The following is a 23,466-nucleotide window of genomic DNA, read 5'->3' on the forward strand; positions in this document are numbered from 1 at the left end:
GTGTGGGTGAGAAATATTTAAGACTTTGTTTTTACTATACATCTCCACTTTCACTTTCACATTCTTCTTCTTTTGTTTTTGGTGATTCGCATGCTTTGTGCATATCACCTCCTACTGGGCAGGATGGATACTTATAGGAACAAAGGACTTAAAAAGTAATCTGTTTGTCACCCACACCTATCATATCTCTTCTGAAGACATGAATTTAACCACTGGAGTCTTATGGATTACTTTTATGATGCCTTAATGTGCTTTTTGGAGATTCAATATTCTTGTTCCATTCACTTGCATTATAAGGACATACAGAGATATTCTTCTAAAAATCATCATGTGGCTTCTGCATAAGAAATTCATTCACATCTGGGATGGAATGAGGGTGAGTAAATGATGAGAGAATTTTCATATTTGGGTGAACTATCCCTTTAATATTTTGGAAAAAAGTAAGCTTTTACTCATGGGAAAGAGAAGCAATGACTTCAGACTTGTGAATTAGATCATTTTGATAGGCCATAATTAGAGGGCATATTGTAGTTCACCCTAAAATGAAAATTCTTTACTCACACTCATAACATTCAAAACACATATGACCTTCTATCATCTGTGGACTAGGAGAGATGACATTTTGAAGAATGTTTACTCTGTTCTTTTTTCCATACAGTGAAAGTGAATGTGGAAGGCTGTCAGTCCATATCATTCGGCCTAAAAAGAAAGTTGTACAGGTTTGGAACAACATTAGGGTGAGTAAACGATGACTGAATTGCCATTTCTGAGGTGAACTGTCTCATACAAGCTCTCACATAGAAGCAGCTTACATTACACACCCAGCACCAGCTGTAAAGTTCACCCAGGTCCATCTCACTGGACCACTATGAAGAGTTTGAGTGTCTGCGTTTAAGGTCCAATCAGCAGTAAGTCTACATACCCCACCTTCTAAACATCCTAATCTCAGTTAACCATTGGCTATTGCATCTCACTCCTCCATACTCTCAGCAGCTTATCAAAGCAGCTCACAGTTGAAAAGGGGCAGGGCAGGGCTGTGTTTACCAAATGTGACCAACAGGCATCAGCCACGTACCTTTTGTACCAATACTATAGAATTGTGCCAAAATAAAAACAGAGGGTTGTCACCTAAACTAACATCAACATTTTACTCAGTATAATTCTGCCCCAATTTCATTACATCATAACCAGGGCTGTAGCAAGGAATTCTGGGCCGCCTGACTGTATATTGCTCTGGGCCCCTTACCAATTAAAGAAATACATTTTTGAATTTGTTTTGGGTCTCCCTGTACCTTTGGGCGCCAAGAATAATTACCACCTTTCACCCCACTAGCTACACCCCAGTTTTACAGAGCTATTTAACATGAAGTCATAAAACAAATCCATACTTTTCAATACAAGACACTTTCAAAATTTTTGCAGTTGATAGGAACTCACTTGCAATGGGACCTAAAAGTATACTAAAAGTAGATTATGCTATTCATGCGTCATATTCCAACTCTTCTGAAGGCATACGATGAGCTTGTGAATCTGGATAGCAGTGAAGACTCGAGCGTGTTCTAAAGAAATGAGAGATAATGTAAATCAAATAGATTTTGGTTTGAGGTCCCAGCAGCATCAAACCACACAGGCAATATCTTACTCCTCAAAAATCTCAGCAAAAATAAGAATAACACTTGTTAGAGAAGCCACAGAGATGTCGAGCCAAAAATCCCTCTGAAGCAGTCGCAGAGTTCAGGTAGTTGAGAAAAGAGTAATGGTACATCAGTCATCCATATCAAAGCTCTCCATAACATTGAGTTGAGTGAGCTGGTGAAACAAAAGATGCTACAAAAGACCATCTATCTAAAGTTTTCCAAAAAACCCATAAGCAGTGCAGGACTGGTTATATCATTGCAAGAGCTTTTTATGGTAAAACTTTTGTCAAAAACTGCGCACACTCCAACACATGCAATTTGGTACAGGTAGTGCAATGCTGTCCTTTTCTTTTAATCGGGACTATGCACATTGTTCAAATCTGGCAAGAACTGATGTTGCATAAAGGAAACTATGCTTGAGGAAAAGCTCATCTTTTAACTGGAAATGTATCCCAAACACAGGACTAATGCACACTGGAGTAGGTCATGAACAAAAACTGAATGCCCCAAAATTGTGGCATTATTGGAATATATTTGCAAGATATTGTTAGTCATATTTAACTTTATAAAATTTGAACGCCAGTTTAGTTAAAATAAAATAATAATAATAATAATAATAGGGATCATTAACACAGAAACAAAAATGGCTTTTTGGAAATGGAAACATTATTAGGTAAACAATCCATGCAGTAGCCAGTGACAATCAGCCTTGAACTTTTAAAACAGCACATTTATCTAAATATATACTATGTCTGACAAACTCCATCCCCCTCACTGCATGGAAGACGCTGCCCTTCCGGCCGTTCTGTCAGCAGGTGGTGCACCCTGCCTTCTGCGAACCTGAGGGAGAGACGAGGGGAGGCGTGGGGCAAGCGGAGACACACGGAGAGAGAGAGAGAGAGAGAGAGAGGAGAGAGAGAGAAAAACTTGCTCGCTGGCTCCCGATTGCGCTGTCGCCCAGTCCTCAACCGCTCCACCACCCTCTGGCAGATTGCAGCTCGCTCCTCCCCCGGTGGACGGCAGCAAGTCCTCCAGCCCCTGGTGGATGGAACTGCTCTTCCCCTTCTCTGTAGATGGCCATGGTTCCTCCGGCTCTCGGTGGCCGGCAGCGACCCATCCATCTCCAGGCAGACAGCCGCGGCTGCTCCCCTGGTGGATGTGACAGGTTTCGGCACCACTCTAAGAGGTAAAGGACAGGCAGGGAGGGGGTGGGAACAGTAAACATCATGTTTAATCTGTCTGACAGGTGTGACAGGACCGTGGTATCATCGCCCCATGTCTGTCTTGTGTTTCGTTGACTGTCTTTGTGTGAGCGCGTGGTTTCGGTTGTATTCCCTGCCATGCGCTCTTCGGTCCATCTTGTTTCATGTCGGGAGCACGGTGTCTGGATCCTGACTTCCTGTCTGGTTTGTTTTCGGTCTTTGTTGGGATCCAGACACACTTGCGCCATGTCTGTCTGTTATTGACGTGGGTGCATTGTGCTTATGTCATCTTGGCAGCATGCATTCGTGTCAATAGTTTGTCAGTCTCGCGAATTCGGGTACACCTCGCACTCACGTTGCACGCCTGAGTCGCGAGCTGTCTTCATGTTGTGCTGGGGTTCGGTCACTTTGGTCTAAGGTGTCGGGTGTGTGGCCGAACTCTCGCACAGGTGTGCTGTCTTGTTTTTGTTGCCTGTTGCATGCATCACATGGCGTTTGCCTCACGACGTACGCTCAGGTTTCGTTTAGTGTGAGAATGCATGGCATTGCTTTGTTTGGCATTGCTACGCATTCTCTCATCTTGTTTGTTGGTTGGCATGGACGTATATTGCCTCATTGTCTTGGCGATGTGTGGCCATGTCATTCGGGTGATTTGTTGTCTTGCGAGAGCACGTGATTTCGTTTTGTTTCTGTATGGCCACGTGTCTCTCTGTCTTGCGTCATACCCGCCTCATTGTTTGCCCATTATTCGTTTTTAGTCACACTGCCCTATCCTGATTACCTGTTGATTAGTTGATCCCTATTTTAGTCTCCTCATGTTTTCTGTCCAGTGCTAGTTCATCTTGTTTCCAGTCTTGTGTGTTTCCAGTCAGTCAGTTTGTTGGTCAGTTGGTCTTGTCTTTTATTTCACTATATCCACTCTGTCCGGTCGGTCCTGTTTCCCTCATCCCTCTGCCCCAGCCTGGATTAACTTTTTCTTAATTTTTTTATGTTAGTATTCCCATATGTGGGAATTTGTGTTGGTTTTTGCCTTTATTTTTAAACTTTGCGATTTAGTTCTGAGCCTCATCACGCTACATCCTGACAATTAATTAAACAATAAAAGTCCTAACTAATCCAAACCTAGACACAAACACGTTATATATTAAATGCACTATTTTGTCCAAAGACAAATGAAAATTGAACTTTACTGCTATATGTTTATCCAAAAAGTTTGAAAAAAGATATTGCAATGCATTTATTACATAACCAGAAAATGTTTTTCTGCCAAACATGTCTTTTTCAAATAAGAGGTGTGCTGTCTCTTCCACTCACTCTAGATTAGGCCTCACTCTCCCTTTAGTTTTGATATCACTTAGTATAACCTCTCAGGTACCATAGTTTTGATCAAAGGTAAGGCACTCTCAGGTCTTTTTGCATACACTCCAGATCTGATAATGTTTAGTAGAATGATGTAATGGCAGGTGATTTCAGAAGAAAAATGAATTGCACCCATCAACGCAATAAATCAATGTGCCCATTGTGTCCACTGACAAAGACCAGCAGACCTGCCCCTCAAAGGAAACTTTTCTTTGACGCAGATTTGAAAGCATAAAGGGTTAACAGAGTGTTTCTGGGAGTTTGAATCTCCTCCCCCAAAACAACCCCCCCTGGAATGGTCTGCCCCGCTCATTCACAGGACACGTGTGTGTGTGTGTGTGTGTGTGTGTGTGTGTGTGTGTGTGTGTGTGTGTGTGTGTGTGTATTTGTTAGTGAGAGAGAGTAAAGCTTTGTGTGTGTGTTTTCTATCTGCCATATATAGGGACAAACTTGCTTCGAGATGTGCTTGTCTGTTTTATAGTCAGTGATCTATCTGCAGACTTCACTTTCTTTCTGTGTTTCTTCTATATGAAGTCCTGGAGAGTCTCAGGACTTTAAGGAGCTCTGCGTTCTTGGCCTACAGCAGCTACAGTTGGAGGAAATTACAGAGACTCTGATAGATATATTTTCTCCTGTTGATTTTTTAAAACTCTGTTGAGTTGCTGGCAAACATGGAAGGAGTGAATGACATTCATGATGATGGTTCCTTCATGTTCACTTCAGAGTCTGTGGGAGAAGGGCATCCAGGTGATTTTTTTTTCCATCTAAACAAAAGTTGATCTTTATCATCAACATTCCTTTAGCATTTTTTCCTGAAGTGTGCGATTGTAAATTGAAGTAACTCTAATTGAAGTTTAATTCTCTGTTCATCTGTACTTAAAACCCCCAAAGACATGTGCCTACTTATAGACTGTTTTACCTGCCTCAACAAGTCATTGGAACATGTTTAAGTGATAAAGTAAGGTGATTTGGCAACAGAAGCAGACATGCACAGGTAATTCACATGTTGAGTAAGAATACTTCCACTGTACCATGTGCTCCATTGGTTTTTCATTGAATGAAAATATAGTAGACAAAAATAGTAAATTACGGGGTTTTGACTTTTACAGGGGGTGTTATATTTCAGTGTACCACTGTAAGGGTTTTCTCAGTGACATATTTACTATGCAATTTATTTCACGATAATGTTACATTATCTGATGCAATGAGTCATTCTATTATAGCACCCTCCAAGAACTATCCTTAAGACACATGTACAGTAGAAAAAAAGTGGGAATCAATCATTGGCACAAAAGTCAACCCAGAAATGTTGCTTAGGTAGTTTATTCTGGCTGCTGTGGGAACTTGACAGACCTCAGACTTCTTATCAACCTTATTGCAGTTCTCTCATGCTATGCTACAAGGCCAAAGTGGTCAAGACAGGTTCATTGAGTAACCATGAAATAACTCCAGTCTAAATGTATAATCAAATCTTGTCTGGTTCCATTGCCAGAATAATTCCTCTATTATAAATTTTGCAACAATAGGATACTTTACAACAGTCTCTATGATATTTCATCTAAACATTTAACATCTTTTATCAGCACCTATTTTAGCAGGTCAATCAATAGACATGCATGTGCAAGACCAATGAAATCTATTCCATAACATATCCAGTGAAGTTCTATAAACAATCTCATAGATTTGTCTAGTTTGAACGTCTTGTGTTATCACTTGGGATGTTGTTTCTGACAGTGTCGATTTTGATGTAACTCACCTAAGCTGTTGCCTCAGCTAGCGGCCCAAATATAGACTGAGTGAATGATTCTGAAAAGAGAGGACCACTGGTATTGTCCTCCAACTGCTCAGTTATGGCTTTGCTTTGTTGGGATTTCTGTCTATAGTAAAGCACAGCATTCTAAAGTCTTACAATAGGAAAGGCAGTGTAACCCTTAAACTCACTTCATCATTGAGTACCCATTACATTGAACTGTATTAGCACATTAATTTATACTTTAACCTTTATCTGGACCATTATATAACTTTGTTTCATTATGCTGCATTTTTTTTTTTTTTTTTGCATAGATAAAATTTGTGACCAAATCAGTGATGCTGTCCTTGATGCACACTTGAAGCAGGATCCTGATGCTAAGGTGGCCTGTGGTGAGTGGATATTCCTGATTCAGGAATCAAATAAAGATAGGAAAGCTCTCAGGGAAAATTACAAATGTCTGTATATTATTTGAATGTGCATAGTGCATAGTGCAAAGATTGGTCATTTACCTCTTCTTTTGTTATAAAGTGATCACTGCACTCTCTCTGTCCTTACACTCTTAAAAAATACATTTCCAGCTAGAACTAGAAAGGGTTTAACAGCCTGATGTATAGGAAGACCTTTTTATTCTATAGGTTTTTTAGAAAATCACCTATACTGGTGCTATAAGGAACCCAGCAACCAACATACTGATCTGAAGCACCTATTATGTTACATCTCCAAAGAACCAGAAAGCCCAATCAAGAACCCTTTAAAGAACCTTCAGAGAAAAATTGTTCTTGAAAAGAAGTTCCTTTGCTGAAACTAAGGTGCCAAGGAACATTTGAAGAACCTTTATTTTTAATAGTGTAAAGCAGAATAATATTAGTGTGGTAGTTCAAATGGCATTTGAATGGACAACATCATGTCTAAACTTAACATAGCAGTAGATGATGCAGTATTAATTTACAGAGATGATCGTTTCCATTTGATGTGTGTCGTGTAACAAATTAAAGGCATAGTTGACCCAAAAATGAAAATTCTCTCATAATTTACTCACCCTCATGCCATACCAGATGTGTATGACTTTCTGTTCTTTGCTGAACACAATTGAAGATTTTATGCAGAATATTTAAGCTCTGTAGGTCTACAAAATGCAAGTCAATATTGACCAAAATTTTGAATCACCAAAAAACAAAAGTCACCATATAAATAATTAATATGACTCCAGAGTTTAAATACATGATTCAGAAGAGATATGATAGGTGTGGGTGAGAAACAGATGCATATTTAAGTCTTATTCCTATTAATCTCCACCTTTGACCAGCCCTGACCAAACAGCACATCTGGGATGGCATGAGGGTGAGTGAATTATGAGAGAATTTTCATTTTTGGGTGAACTATCTGTATAACTTTATTGTTTTTATCATTAGAGACAGTTTGCAAGACTGGCATGGTACTCCTGTGTGGTGAGATCACATCTCGGGCCAACGTGGACTACCAAAGGGTTGTGCGTGATACCATTAAACACATTGGTTATGACAACTCTGAAAAAGGTCAGGACATCTAAATATTGTGCTTCAGTGATTAAAGATCTCTACTAATTAATTTGCTTCTTTTGGTTTGCTTCCACATATCTGCTCTTTTTCTTCTCACTGTTTAGGTTTCGACTATAACACCTGCAATGTGCTGGTGGCTCTGGAGCAGCAATCTCCTGATATAGCACAGGGCGTCCACATTGACAGACATGAGGAAGATATTGGAGCTGGAGACCAGGTCAGAACACTTAGGAAGAGCATCATCATTTGTGACAACTCACATGATAAACATCTTCATCCCTTCATATTGCCTTCACTTATGTTTTAGGGACTCATGTTTGGTTACGCCACAGATGAGACAGAAGAGTATATGCCGCTCACCATCGTCCTCGCTCACAAACTCAATGCCAAAATGGCTGAGCTGCGGCGGGACGGGACTATTCCATGGCTCCGTCCAGATTCTAAAACCCAGGTTTGTAATGTAACAGTACAAGGTAGAGTTTAACAGTAAGGGCCAGAGTGAGAGAATTGCTGCCATTTGACGGAACTGTGACTTGCCCTATATCGGGCCAATACATCTGTTCTTACAGTATGTTCCAATTATCTTATATTAATTAATTGTGTAGAATTCATCATCTGAAGTTTTGATTTTGTAAAATATGTCACTAGCGTAACATTATTATGCCGGCTGACACAGATGACGTTTTGTAGAAATTGCGATTGAGATAGTGTTCTTTAAAAAGTGTTTAATGAAAAATATTACTATTCTGACACTTATTAAAATGTTGCTAAAATTTATATGAGCCATTGAAAATATTGGCAGGACATATAATTCTGAACAAGCCAGCTGAAAAAATAACTATTATTGAACTATTTTAGGTGAAGTAACATGAAGTAACAATAAATAATACTTTTACAATACTTATAAATATTGGTTGATTTTAATTTCTAGTTATATGACTTGAAATGACTAATAATAAATGTGTATTAAATGTTGCATACTGTATGTTAACATTACTTAATGCATTATGAACTAACATGAACTAACAATGAACAATTGTATTTTTTATAAATGATCATATATATATATATATATATATATATATATATATATATATATATATATATATACATATATATTTTTATTAATATTATTTTTTTTATTTTTCACCAGTGCCTAACAGTAAGATTTAGTTTGGTAACATTTTACAATAAGCTTCTATTTTTAACATTAGTAACTAACAATGAACAGTATTTTTTACAGAATTTATTTGAAATATATTTTAAAGACTAAAATGTGAAGCTGATTTTTCACACATAATGGTCAGTTGATTTAATTGTAATTTTTGTCTTAAGAGCCATAATATGTTATTTCCAAGCCTCTGACTGACATTGACCATGCTATCTTATCAGTCTGAGTGTTCATTTATCCAGGACATTGGCCAATAGGTCTGACAGCTATTGAGCAAGACAGTGACCATGAGGCGGTCTCTTTGATTGCTTATGAGAAAATTACCCTCACCGTGACATACAGGGCCTCTGATCCTTACTTTTCACAGTGTGGCAGAGGACACGGCTGTGCACCCATCAATCTCAGGCACATGCCAGCAACCCAAGCTGGGCAGCTCTCAGGAAGCTGAAACCTCTGGTCTATTTAGAGTTCTGGCATTTTCATACCATAGAGTAGGACATGTCCAAAAAGATCTTCACGTTCCCTATGTTGTAAATGTAGATTGATACAATGACCTCAAAGATTTCCTGTATGTTTTTCATGACTCCAGGTCACTGTACACTACAAGCAGGAGAATGGTGCTGTGATTCCTTTGCGTGTTCACACAGTGGTCATCTCTGTCCAACATGATGACTACATTTCACTGGAAGAGCAGCAACGCATTCTGAAGGAGAAGATCATCAAGGCTGTGGTTCCTGCAAAATATCTTGATGATAAAACCGTCTACCACGTGCAGCCAAGTGGCCGCTTTGTCATTGGAGGGCCTCAGGTGCGTTCCTTCAGCAAGTCTATGGATTTCTTTGGAGTTCTATGGCTTTATCTAGTGTACATAAACAGAGGCGTTTCCAGCACTGAAGGACATCCGGGGCTTAGCCCAGACAATTTTATTTTCACACTAGCAACCACTTCTCTGTAGAAAGCTGGTGAGAGGGTATTCTTTGAGTTTTGCTCTCGCTGGGCCTGTTTCTACAGTTCCTAAATCTTCCACTCTAGTACTATCCACGACTAACACATTCTCTCTCCTCCCCGAATCATCTGTGATGCAAAAGAACAGATACAGCACATATCTGTTCAAATTGGCGGAGTGGTGGTGGTGTAGTGGTCTAAGCACATAACTGGAAATCTTGTAATCAGAAGGACACTGGTTGGAAACCCACAGCCACCACCAATGTGTCCTTGAGCAAGGCACTTAACTCCAGGTTGCTCCAGGGGGATTGTCCCTGTAATAAGTGCACTGTAAGTCGCTTTGGATAAAAACATCTGCCAAATGCATAAATGTAAATGTAAATTGTAGAAAATGTATTGGGAAGTGCAGATCAGTGGGATTGCCCTAAGATCTATCATGATTCTTGAATTTTCATGTACATTACCATAAAGTCATCACAAAAGAGTTATATTATAGTGAGTAAAGTGAGGTAAAAAAAATATTTAATATAAATAATTTATATGGAGGAACAGACCAATATATATCATTATTCACTGATGATCTTCACCTCTTATGTGTAGCTCGTATTTTGGTAGTAATATAGTAGTGGTTGACCGATATAGGTTTTTATAATGGCCTATGCCGATACCGATATCTAGAAAGCAGGATGCCCGATTTAAATTCCAGTTAACATGATCCAACTTAACAACAGCAAGTCAGATGTACACAGCAATTCTTAAATACAACAAACTCTTATTTTAGACAATATTTACTAAAATGCGCATAAACTTAAAACGAGAACAACCTTGAAAACAGAACGTGTTGACCATCCAATGACAAATCTATTGATTGGTTATAGAACTGACACAAGTGAAAGTTAGCACTTCTCTTAATTGGCCAAGTGAACACGGTTATCAGCCGCTAATTGCAAACTGGCCAAATATCGACCGATTAATCAGTCTATCACTACAAATCACTACATTTATTTTCGGATGTGTGTGGACTGGACGTGGGCACAAGCTAGACACAAATTTAAGCAGAGATGGCGATGGAGAGCTGCATAATAATTTTTCTGTTGTCTTTTGTACCAAGTACAAATAGAGCATTTCTAAAAGCATTTCTTTCATTTGTATCCGAAATGGACATAATAACTGAAATATACCCAAATGAATCAGAAGCCAATCATTTCAAAATTGGAACTAAATCAAATCAAATCAGAATCAAATAAAATCAGGAAATTTGTATTAACCACAAAATAATATTTTCTTTTCAGGGAGACGCCGGTGTTACAGGAAGGAAGATCATTGTGGACACATATGGTGGATGGGGGGCTCACGGTGGTGGAGCTTTCTCTGGAAAGGACTACACCAAGGTGGATCGCTCTGCTGCCTATGCTGCACGCTGGGTGGCTAAGTCTCTTGTGAAGGCCAAACTGTGCAGAAGAGTTTTGGTGCAGGTGGGACAAAAGTGTAGACTTAAAAAAAATATAAAAAAATGCAAACGATCCATCAGATTTTGTCTAGAAAAAAGGTCACAAACAACTCAACACATTATTGACCAATTTGTGTTTGTAGTAGATATGACTGGAATGGATAAGCTGGATGTCTGGATAAAAGCGAGGTCATGTATCATTTATTCTTGTGTTCTGTAGGTGTCTTACGCCATTGGAGTCGCCCACCCTCTGTCAATCTCCCTCTTCACCTATGGCTCGTCAGAAAAAACAGAGAAGGAGTTGCTACAGATTGTCAACAAGAACTTTGACCTCCGACCAGGCGTCATTGTTAGGTAAACAATGAATAAGATAATATGTTCTTATTATTTTCAGCCGCTTCAGGAAGACAAAACAACATTTTATATTTTTCAGCATTAAGTACCAATTGGTTATCAAGCTGTGTGCTTTGTGTGGGGGTGGTTTAAAAATTTGAGGTATATTATTAACATAATTTACATGGAATGAAGTGTAATATCTTAAAAAGAGTAGGGGTAGAAAGTCCACTAATATTAGAGCTGTGAGAAAGGTGCTTCCCAGCAATTAGTGTCCAGTTAAAGAGTGTGAATGATGGTAAATTCCAGTCAAAATGTAAATACTGGGATGTTGGAAGCTTAATGGTCTACTCTAGGACATGAGCTGCTAATGCAAATGTTTACTCTCTAGAATGGATTACATAAAATCTTTAAAATGTACATTAATCTAGACAAACCCTGCTCACCATTGTGACTTGTGAGCATGGCATTTTTCCCCACTTCTTCCAGTGGGAGTACAACTGCAATCAATTCACAGTGTATTTAATACCTCTCTAATAGTTACACATAAACAACACAAGTAGTAAAATTACAGAATAAAAATAACATTTAGCAAAAAATTACAGAGGTACAGCTTATCAATCTACGTAAAATATATGTAACAGTAATTACATCTTTATAAACTGTAGGCTTTTTGTTGTAGGCTGTAATTGATATGTGATAATGATGAATACTTAGTACACTATGGTCACATAGTAGTTAATGTGCAATGGGGCCCGACTGGTGCCTTGCACTAGAGCACTTAAGATCAAAGTTAGCCACTGTTTAGATTAAAACTGTCTGCTGTATGGCAAAAAGTAATGACTTGATTTCCACGGACAGGGACCTGAACCTGAAGAGGCCAATCTACCAGAGCACCGCCTGCTATGGCCATTTTGGCAGATCAGATTTTCCCTGGGAGGTGGCCAAGAGTCTCAAGGTTTAAAGTGACAGGCTTGTCCTTTAGTCATCATTCATCCACTGCAACTCTGAAAAGAATATGTTCTCACGCCCTTGATCTTTCTTTCCTTCAATGCACCTATTCCAGTTTATTTTCATTTTCTCCCCCCATACGTAGTGTATACTACGCTACTACAGACTACATGCAGATTGAAGCAGTATAAGTATAAATGTCATAATTGAGAAATCCAATCCAGCTTTACAATTAGAAGACAGTCATGAAAGGACCCCTCACAATGTTGACCAGACTATTTTAAAGTTGATCACCATCATCATACAAGCAAGACTGCTGTGTACTGAAATATACACATATATATATATATATATATATATATATATATATATATATATATATTGATATTCAGCTGTACTGATATTCAGGACAAGAGCATCATTGTGCATGTGATATTGTTTTTAATACAAGAAAAACTAATTGTGATAATAAATCTAAACTATGCCAAAGCAGAATCAACATTACATGTAACATGTCTGGAATGCCATGGACACAGACAAACAGAGTGATACAAACAGTACATCTTTGCAGTGATGTTATAGTAAATATCAGCACTCTTGGAATGCTGCTTGTCCAATCAAATTCGAGGACTGGAACTATTTGTTGTATAGGAAACCTTCAGTCACTAATCACTGTGAGCATCTATCATTCCTTAAATCTTGCAGTGCATTATAGTTACATATTGCCTATTTCTCAGTCTTGACTGCATTGTCATTTCTTTTTCTCTACTTTTTTTTTAATCATTAATAGCCAAATGTAACTTATGTATTATTATTAACCAGCTATGCATGGTTAATTCAGCATAGTTAATTTGCATGGTTGCAACTATGCATAGTCAATTTGTGAAGAGACAAAAGCAACATATTGTGGACCATTGTGAACTTTAGGTTTTACACATTCTGCTGTCTGTGGATCATATTTCCCACATCATATACATTACAGTCTTAAAAATTTTCTAATTTGTGTGCCTCATTGTCTTGCATCAGAAGTACATTGGCTTTTTATGAGCTGTTTATGTCATAAATGTTGGAAAATGGCAGAGGGATTTTAATCTGAGCGTAAGCAATGCCTTCATGTTTACATGTACAGATCGCCTGCGTTGATCTTTCAAAGTATTTTTTCACCACTAGCGAGTAGGCATGTATTTGTGTGTGAGTGTATGTGTAGTTCAGTTAAGCAAAGCCAGATTTTGTTGAGATGTGTGTGTGTGTGTGTGAAGGCCTATTCGGGTGGTTTATGAGGACATTGTTTTAGGTTAAAACTGGTAATTACAAGGGTATTATGCTATAAATGTGGTTTATAAGAACATTTATAGTGTCCCTATAATTATAACCGCTTAAACATACTAAACAATGTTTTTGTGAGGGTTGGGTTTAGGGGTTGTGTTAGGTTTAGAGGATAGAAGCTATAGTTCGTACTATTTTGTAGTATAAAAATCATTATGTCTGTGGAGAGTCCTCATAATGATAGCTGCACCAATATGTGTGTGTGTGTGTGTGTGTGTGTGTAACCCACTGTGTAATCTTATTTTTTCTTTTGACTTCTGTGTGTTCTACAGAGGCATTCATTCTTTCCATTCTTACTCTTTCCTTTCAGATTGTCAACTTTTGTTATAGAATTTAAGATCTGACATGTAAATAATTGTGAATAATTAAAGTATGGAAATTCCTTCATATTTGTGTGGTTTCAGTATGCATTTTTCAGGAAGGGATATTAACCATTAATTCCACCAATTTGTTTACTGAAGTGATAATGTGCAAACAATAGATTAATAATCACACATTGCAATAGGTCACATAGTTTACTAGAACACTATCTAGTAAGTCAAACAAGAATACCCAAATTCATTGTGGTTGTATTTGCCTCATAACTCCAAATGAAAAGGTCATGGTGTCCACTTACAGGAACTGAAATGACTTGAATTTGAGAAGTGATGCAACAACATTTAAAGCAATAATTCACTGGGGGAAAAAAAAGACAATTCTATAACAATTTACTCACCCTCATGTCATTCCAAACAAAAAAGCAGATGTTTTATGTCCAAGCTGCTTTTCCATACCATGCAATTAGATCAGTTATCATTTACTTGACCTCATGTCATTCCAAACTTTGGAACACAAAAGAAGAAACGTTTCTACGTTTATAAGAGTTCACGAGAGTATTAACAGTGTCCGATTTGTGAACGTGTGAAAGAGAAGTTCGAATGATACCTTCACAAATCATACAGATCGAGGTTTAACTGACTACTTTTATGATACTTTTATTGTGCTTTTGAGTAGTTTGAGCATAAATCCTCCAGCTCCCCATCTTTGTAATTGCATTGAGGAAAAAAAGTATAATTATTCCACATTATTTAGATTATGCAATTTACCCTTGTACCCTTCCTGTTTGTTTTGAGGTTTCCAAGGTTTCAAACAACATGAGGTGAGGTTACATTTGTGACAGAAAGTAAATGAGAGAAATGTCTGATTCTGCTTTATTTCTGTTTTTAGCTAAGGCAAATATACAATACAATACGACATATTCTGCCAAGTAAACAAAACATTTCTCCAATAACTGATTAAATCTTTGGTTTAATTGAAACAAAGGCACAAGAAGGTACTTTTTGCAGTGTCATTAAATGCTGACATGTGGCACAGCCTTGTTGAATGACTACAGCAGGTATGTACAGCGGTAGGTTCTTCAACTATTTGTACTTACCATGGGTTTGATTTAGTCATTTCTCTGTTTGCAGTACGAACAAACCATCAGAGTCCAGGTTTGAGCAACAGCTCTGATGGAGGTTTAAGTAAACAGATAGATAAAACACAGAGGAGCACAAACCTAGGCAAAGGGTAATGCAGCAATTTGATTATTTAAGTCCAGAATAACGTTTCTGAGGCACACAATGCATTTAAACAGATTAGAAGAAATGAAAAAGTTTCACACAGTCTTCAGCAAAAAAATAAAATTAATATTGCAATTTAAGCATTTTATTGATGCTACATTTCAATTGCTGGTTTAAGTTGGTCTGCCAGAATGTCAGCAAGGAAAGGAACTGTAGGCATTGTAAAACGTTCACTCATATCAGGTTTATCAATATAGATTTCTAGAATAACTGTAAAATGTTTTGGGACAACAAGAGAAAGACTAATCTGACATTCCTGAGTGCAGAGAATTAGTAATAACTAGTAAACTAACATGACATGGAATGTGTTTTCAGGACGGCGCTAGTAGCATACAGCTCCTTTTCTAATGAGGAACAATATCATTTTGGATATCACAATTTAGCCAATGTATAACAAGCTTGTTTTTAAAACAAACTAAAAATGCTTAATCAATTACAAACTTGCAGTCCGGCTGCATTTTTACCCAGTAAAAAAAAATTCCACAGAGACTTTAAAATTGTGAACACATATCAAACTATTTACCAGGGGCAGCGCCAATCTATTCTTCTCTTAAAGGGATGCTTTTGAGAAAATTCAGAAGATGCTTCCTTGGAACCATCTCGCATGAACTCTCTCACCTCAACAACATGTGACAATTCCAACAGGGACAGCGAGAGGGAACCCTAATCACATTTTACTCAGGACAAAATAGCTCTCTTCTCTGTACTGCAACGCACATAATTCCTGGAAAGCCACCAGTTACTGGCGACTTGATGTGAAAAGCTTATGGGCCTGTTTTGCTTGAGGTTTTTGCTGATATCATTCAGCTTAGAATCAGCATTAATATAAACCGAATATAATAAAATACATACATATTTTATGATTGGACAGTTTTCTGACATGTATGACTTTCAACATATATGTCTAGCTGTATTAAATAGCTGTATTTGGTTCTTTATTTTAAGGCACACTGGTAATGAAGTTTTAGAAGCCATCCTGCAATTAAGGCAAAAAAAAAAAAACAACCTGATCATTTAACTAGAAGAGAGAGATATGTGAAAAGAAAAATGCCTTTGAAAAAACACACAAAAGCAAGATAAAGGCAAGATAAAATCAGCATTTTATATTCATTGTTTTGCAGTGTATGGAATTGGCACTGTTTTTAGGCACTGTGCTTAAATGCTATAACGTTGATTGCAGAAGGCTTTGAAACATCGTCATTGACGCAAACCTGCTCTTCCAGCTTTCCCTATGGACACGGGTAGCTGCCAACTAGCAATCTGTATTTGCTTTTATCCAAGTTACACAGATGCTTTCAAAATCCAGATGAGACCTAATGTAATCTCCAACACATCCAGTCAATACACGTCCCTTTTTTCAGCATGGAAGCTGTTGGATTCAAAGGTCCCCAGAAAATAACAAAGAAACGGACAGAGGGCATAGATTTGGTCTCTCAAAAATGATGTGCCAAATCTGAGCTGGATTCTTTGGCAAGGGTAAGTTGGTTGTATGAGTGCCAGGATCCACTTTCTGTTATGTTCCCTCCGCAGTTCTAGTGTAAGGAGAGAGACTAGCAGATATTGGACACTGAGGTTAGAGTATGGACAGGCTCTCGGGCTGGTGCTGATTGGTTCCACTAAGCGACTCCATTTTGTGGTCTCGGCTTCCGGTGTGTAGAGATTGTCCTCGGGCCAGCACCATCATTGTGTCACTGGATATTCCAGCGAATTCAAAAGCAAATGTGCCATAGAACAGCATGATAATGACACAGAAGACCCACTCAAAAATGGCTGATGCATGCTGCAGGACAAAACTCTCCTGGACAAAAAATACCCCGCCTGGAGGAAAATGTAGTCAAGGAATCATAGTGGACACCACAAACAGGAAGAAAGCAGAAAAAAACATTGTCATCACAGCTGAATATAAAAGGCAATTCAAAGATGTGATAATGTCTATTTTAGATCATTAACTGAATGAAACACTTTGCAAATCAAAAGTTTTTAAACTTGTTTGATTACTTATTACTTTATTTGGAACTTGAGCGTACAGTTAACCAAAATAGCCTTTTATCCGAGGTGAAAAAAAATTGAAATACGTTTTAAAAATCTAGTTTAAAAAAAAGTCAAGTTATTAGAAATACAATCCTTGTGTCCAAATTGGTTTCATATATTTTTGAAAAACATTTATAGCATTTCCAACAAAAAATAAATATAAATATTAATTCATATTAATCTTTAAAAATAAATTATTTAATGACTTTAAAAATGTAAAGTGGTGTAACCATCAAGTACAAATGTTTATTATAATTTCCTTGCACCTTAAATCAAACATAATTTCTCATTTCACAAAAAGATTTCAAACAGATTTTTCAAGAAAATATATATATATTTTAAATATTATGAATTTTTGAGTCACAAATATCAAGAAGTTTTTCCATTACTCCATTTGACCTGAACATATGTCGCACGACAACAAATGGCTACCTGCATATTGGCCAAGCCGCCTAACAAAAATATTAATTATATTATTTAAAAAAGTTTTGCTTATTGTTCGCAATATAAAATTCTAAACTTATGTCAAAATGTATTTTTACAATCGTTTCAGCTTTTAAAAGAATGTTCCGGGTTCAATACAAGTTAAGCTCAATTGACAGCATTTATGGCATAATGTTGATTACCACAAAAATTATTTTGACTCAGCCCTCCTTTACTATAAAAAAGCAAAAATCAAGGTTTACAATGAGGCACTGTCACAATAGAAGTGAATGGGGACAATTTTTGGAGGGTTTAAATGTAAAAATAAATTATATATATATATATATATATATATATATATATATATATATATATATATACACATATACACACTCACCTAAAGGATTATTAGGAACACCATACTAATACTGTGTTTGACCCCTTTCGCCTTCAGAACTGCCTTAATTCTACGTGGCATTGATTCAACAAGGTGCTGAAAGCATTCTTTAGAAATGTTGGCCCATATTGATAGGATAGCATCTTGCAGTTGATGGAGATTTGTGGGATGCACATCCAGGGCCACGAAGCTCCTGTTCCACCACATCCCAAAGATGCTCTATTGGGTTGAGATCTGGTGACTGTGGGGGCCATTTTAGTACAGTGAACTCATTGTCATGTTCAAGAAACCAATTTGAAATGATTCAAGCTTTGTGACATGGCGCATTATCCTGCTGGAAGTAGCCATCAGAGGATGGGTACATGGTGGCCATAAAGGGATGGACATGGTCAGAAACAATGCTCAGGTAGGCCGTGGCATTTAAACGATGTCCAATTGGCACTAAGGGGCCTAAAGTGTGCCAAGAAAACATCCCCCACACCATTACACCACCACCACCAGCCTGCACAGTGGTAACAAGGCATGATGGATCCATGTTCTCATTCTGTTTACGCCAAATTCTGACTCTACCATCTGAATGTCTGAATGTCTCAACAGAAATCGAGACTCATCAGACCAGGCAACATTTTTCCAGTCTTCAACTGTCCAATTTTGGTGAGCTCTTGCAAATTGTAGCCTCTTTTTCCTATTTGTAGTGGAGATGAGTGGTACCCGGTGGGGTCTTCTGCTGTTGTAGCCTATCCGCCTCAAGGTTGTGCGTGTTGTGGCTTCACAAATGCTTTGCTGCATACCTCTGTTGTAACGAGTGGTTATTTCAGGCAAAGTTGCTCTTCTATCAGCTTGAATCAGTCGGCCCATTCTCCTCTGACGTCTAGCATCAACAAGGCATTTTCAGCCCACATGACTGCCGCGATACTGGATGTTTTTCCTTTTCACACCATTCTTTGTAAACCCTAGAAATGGTTGTGCGTGAAAATCCCAGTAACTGAGCAGATTGTGAAATACTCAGACCGGCCCGTCTGGCACCTACAACCATGCCACGCTCAAAATTGCTTAAATCACCTTTCTTTCCCATTCTGACATTCAGTTTGGAGTTCAGGAGATTGTCTTGACCAGGACCACACCCCTAAATGCATTGAAGCAACTGCCATGTGATTGGTTGATTGGATAATTGCATTAATGAGAAATTGAACAGGTGTTCCTAATAATCCTTTAGGTGAGTGTATAAACACACACACACACACACACACACACACACACACACACACACACAGTATATATACACACACTATATACAGTACATTTATACGGTCATGCCACCCATCCCTAAACAGAACCAATTAAAAAATATAAATACCATAAGATAACATGAGGAAGAGTGGGAGTTGCAAGGATACTAAGCACCAGGGCTACAAACGCCAGCAGGGTCATAAACAGGCGCAAGTGACCCATATTGTATTCTCCCTGAGTCTTGGCCAGGCGGTAGGTCAGCGCAGACTGCAGACACACAAACAGCATACTGGTGGGGAAGGCCACTCCTGCACCAACATAGTGAAGAACCTTAGCATTATCCACCTGTAACACAATGATATATACCAGTGCATACTATCAGCATACGTGCCAATCACAACTAAATATACAGATGACAGTGTGTCATACTGGGTGTGTGATTTAACATGGTTAAATTAACATACTGTAAAAAGGATTAAGGGAATGAGGAGGTGAGAACCGGCTTGACGATATAAACAACATTTAATTAAATAAAAAGACACACAAACACACACACGGGGCAGCTGCCCGTAAACGCTCTCTCTCTCTCTCCCGCATCACCGTCCACAGTCAGCCTTTATCCCTCTCAGAGGCTTGATTAGCCTGATAAGGGGCCGGGTGTGTAGAATCAAGACCCGGTCCCGTTCTCCGCCCTGTCACACATACTGTAGATTCAATTAATTTCCACAGAGAAAATTAAGAGAAAAAGCTATAATAAATTTGGCTGTTTTTAAAAGGAAAATCACTCCAAAAAGTGTGTTGCTTTTTTGCACTTTTGTTTCAATAGTTAAAATATGATGATGCTACAAGTGCATTTTTCTGTATTTCAGTAAAAAAAAAAAGAATTTTTTGGACATTTACTTATTTATTTACAATTGACTTAAAATATGCACAGTAAAGTCTGCTGCAGACCTGCATATGCGCAGATGTGTGATCATTTCTTGTCATGGTGTCACTGAATTTCTTGTATTCATAGTCATTCTTCATGAAAAAAAATCTGTTCTGTATTTTTTTGCTTTATTTGGAGTGTTTTCCTTTCTAAAAAAAGAAAGCTAAATCTACAGGATATTTCTTCCCATAGAAATGAAAAATAAATCCACGAGGGCGTGGTCTCATTGATAACTGTATCTATGGAAAAAAACACATTTAGAGATAGTCATACACTTTAAAGAGTTCAGTTTAAACTTGAATAATCCATTTAGAAAGGATTCATTAGAACCATCCAAAACATGATTCATATGGCAACAAATCAAACTCTAGGAAGTCAAATTAGGGACACAAGTGAGCATCTTTTATAGACACACCCTGCAATCAATGTTTCTTGATTTTAGTTCCAAGTTCACATATTTTTACATATTTATCATAAACAAGTACTTTCAACATCTGCTTTTTTCTACAATGAAGGGTTGGTTACAACAGTCATCATGGGAAATTGTGTTCAGTACACTACAGTATGTCCTGGATCAAGACAGCTACAAAACCACAGTAACAAAAATGTCATGGAACATATTGGGACATTTGAGAAAACTGCCGTTTGTGCAGATATTCCACGTTTTTAACTTGAAGAATGTCTGTGCTCACCACACACTGTGTGACATGTTTATGATCAAAGAGCTGAAGGCAAAAGAAAATGAGCTCACAATGCCACATTACTTCCAACTCCTGTGCCAGATTATAAACAACACCAGCAGAGGGCAGCAGAACAAGCTGCAGTGAGCTACTCCAGCACATCATAAGCTTAAACCACGCTGATGTTTTAAATGGCACAGTCTCATAGTACTCACACTGTTTTCAGTGCAAAGTCTGAATGTTCTTCATGCATGAAAGACCTACAGTCTTTGCCAGAATGAGCAGTGTACAATAAGAGCATACTCAGAAATGTAGTTAAGCTAATGCTTCGCTATTTGTTGCGAAGCACTGCCCATCACTGGGTCTGGGCTAAGCTTCAAAAATTTACTGACCCCTTACTGCAAGTGCTATAGATAACAATAAAGTTGTTCCTTGTGGTTAAATTGTAGTTGTTTAACATAACCAGAGTAAACTATTTTTGTGGTTGTTATTATATATTTGGGTCACAGGACAATGGCCACATTCCCCTGTGAAGTATGTCTGGGAATGTATATACTCTAGGGCTGGGCGATAAAACGATATCAATATAAATCACGTTAAAAACAATCCACGATAAGCTTTTGAGGAATTTTCGATATTTACTGCGTGTCGTGTGTTGATGTGGACAACAGCTCTGATCTTTCTGCGCTGTAATCTTGAATATTGTTTTCTAGCACCAAACATGCATCATTTCTGCCCTGTCCCGCTCTGCATGCGTTGTCTATTCTCCCTGCATGTGTGTAGACATGAAGCGCCGCATGAGTTAATGTGGTTTCAAAGCACTTTATAGACCAAAACGTTTGTCCCTTCTAAATGTATCTTTATTAATCAGCATGTTACGAGCCTTTAATAATAAACAAATCGATTTCTGATCTAATTTTGTGAAAATGTATTCAATGTCTGGAAATTACTAAAATTACTAGTTGGTAGACTAGTCTCTCACTTTAAGGAAAATATACAAAAGTTTTCTAAATTTTCTCTCAGGACACCCCTGAACCCACATTCAGCATCATTCCACAGTCACAAGGGCAGTCAATGCCCCCATACTTGAATATCTGAATCTAAAGAAATATAAAAAAATATTTCATTTTAATGTAAAAATATTCCAACAAATACTGGACTGCTGTCACTGTGCTTCAGAACAAACAGATGATCTTTTAACATTCATTTTCAATTGATAAACGGTCAAATTGGTAAAAGATCCCGCAGACCCCACTGTTTTGGCCAACTCTGGACCCCCTGTGCAGTTTTGTAGAGACTATTTTAACTGTGTAAAATTAATTTTTTCTTATTTTCTTCCATCAACTTTGAAATAAAAAAAGAAAGTGCAATGTGTAAATGTATATCGTGATAAATATCGATATCGAACAATATGAAAAAGATTATCGTGATAACAATTTTGGCCATATCGCCCAGCCCTAATATACTCACTTGCATTCCTAAAGAACATAATTTAAAAACAATCCAAGAAGTACATACTTCATCACTGTATATACTGTGACAGAACACAATTTCGGGGGCAGGCACTGTCTTTTAAATATATCCTTTACACATACTTGTTCAATTTATTCCTTCCATCAACTCCTGCATTTACTCTCCCTTCCTTTTTTTCACACAAAAACAAAAGCTAAATATCAAGCGTTGCAAAAGTAACTTTGAAAATCTTCTCCTGTGATTGTCAGAAAACCATTGATTATCTTTGTAAATTATATCCTGTTGTTCCACAAAGGCAAAGACTTCCCCTTAACGTGTACATCTAAATATTCAGCTGCAGTTCTCTGTGCTTAAACACTCATTAGAACAAGGACATGTTCTCAACTCTGTAATGTGTAAGGAATCTTATGCTTAAGGACAGGGACCAAAGCCAGAGAATGCTTCCTTATAATCTGGGTAACAAGCACTGCCACAATGCACAATGGAGGAGAAAGTGATCATATGACCCATGCCATGGAAACATACAAAATGTTTTATCAACCAGCCCAGATAAAAAGCAATGACCAATCAACATTCAGCTTATTTGTTTGAACCCTGCTGAAAAAAAGAAAATAGCCTAAACTAGCCTAAGCTGACCATCAAGCTGGTTTCCACTAGTCAGGCTGGTCTAGATTGATGGTTTTAAATGGTTTTGGGCACTTGGCAGGAGGTCAGGTTGGAAGACAAGCTTAAACCAACTAAAACCAGCAAACAAGACTGGTTTCAGGTTGTCTTTCCAGCAGGGAAGTCTGACAGATATCCAAGCACACAGACTCCCAGCTCTGCGCATTTACACAAGTCTATCCATGTGTGCAGGGTATTTCTCATGCCTTGGGCTTCCAAATTAGAGACAGAAGTAAAAAGCTTCACTCAAATGGACTTGCTTAAACATGTGGTTCAATGCCTGCCTTACAGAAAAGCTTTTAGATATGCGTCTTTCTCCACTTGTGCAGGAAATAGTAACAATGAAAATACAAGCACATTCTAGAATTTGACTTC

The 23,466-nt window shown here is 37.9% G+C and overlaps 2 protein-coding genes across 3 annotated transcripts in view; one reads left to right on the forward strand and one right to left on the reverse strand.

Annotated features, from left to right (window-relative positions):
- Positions 1-4,613: 4,613 nt before the first annotated feature.
- Positions 4,614-12,727, forward strand: mat1a (methionine adenosyltransferase I, alpha). Its single transcript, XM_052090118.1, has 9 exons — positions 4,614-4,945; positions 6,263-6,340; positions 7,364-7,486; positions 7,594-7,706; positions 7,797-7,940; positions 9,250-9,468; positions 10,898-11,080; positions 11,276-11,409; positions 12,250-12,727. The coding sequence occupies exons 1-9, from the start codon at positions 4,870-4,872 to the stop codon at positions 12,350-12,352; spliced, it is 1,173 nt and encodes a 390-aa protein (XP_051946078.1). The 5' UTR covers positions 4,614-4,869; the 3' UTR covers positions 12,353-12,727.
- Positions 12,728-14,762: 2,035 nt separating this feature from the next.
- zgc:154058 (Transmembrane protein 150A-like) overlaps positions 14,763-23,466 on the reverse strand; it is a 58,074-nt gene continuing 49,370 nt past the window's right edge. For both annotated transcript variants that reach the window (XM_052090122.1, XM_052090121.1), the window contains exons 8-9: positions 19,515-19,692; positions 14,763-17,084 (exon numbers count right to left, since the gene is read on the reverse strand). In XM_052090122.1, coding sequence (XP_051946082.1) covers positions 16,840-17,084; positions 19,515-19,692 — 423 coding nt within the window. In that variant the 3' untranslated portion in view covers positions 14,763-16,839. The remainder of the gene's footprint in view (positions 17,085-19,514; positions 19,693-23,466) is intronic.

This window comes from Xyrauchen texanus, chromosome 24, assembly GCF_025860055.1.
Source record: "Xyrauchen texanus isolate HMW12.3.18 chromosome 24, RBS_HiC_50CHRs, whole genome shotgun sequence".
NCBI classification, from domain to species: Eukaryota; Metazoa; Chordata; class Actinopteri; order Cypriniformes; family Catostomidae; genus Xyrauchen; species Xyrauchen texanus.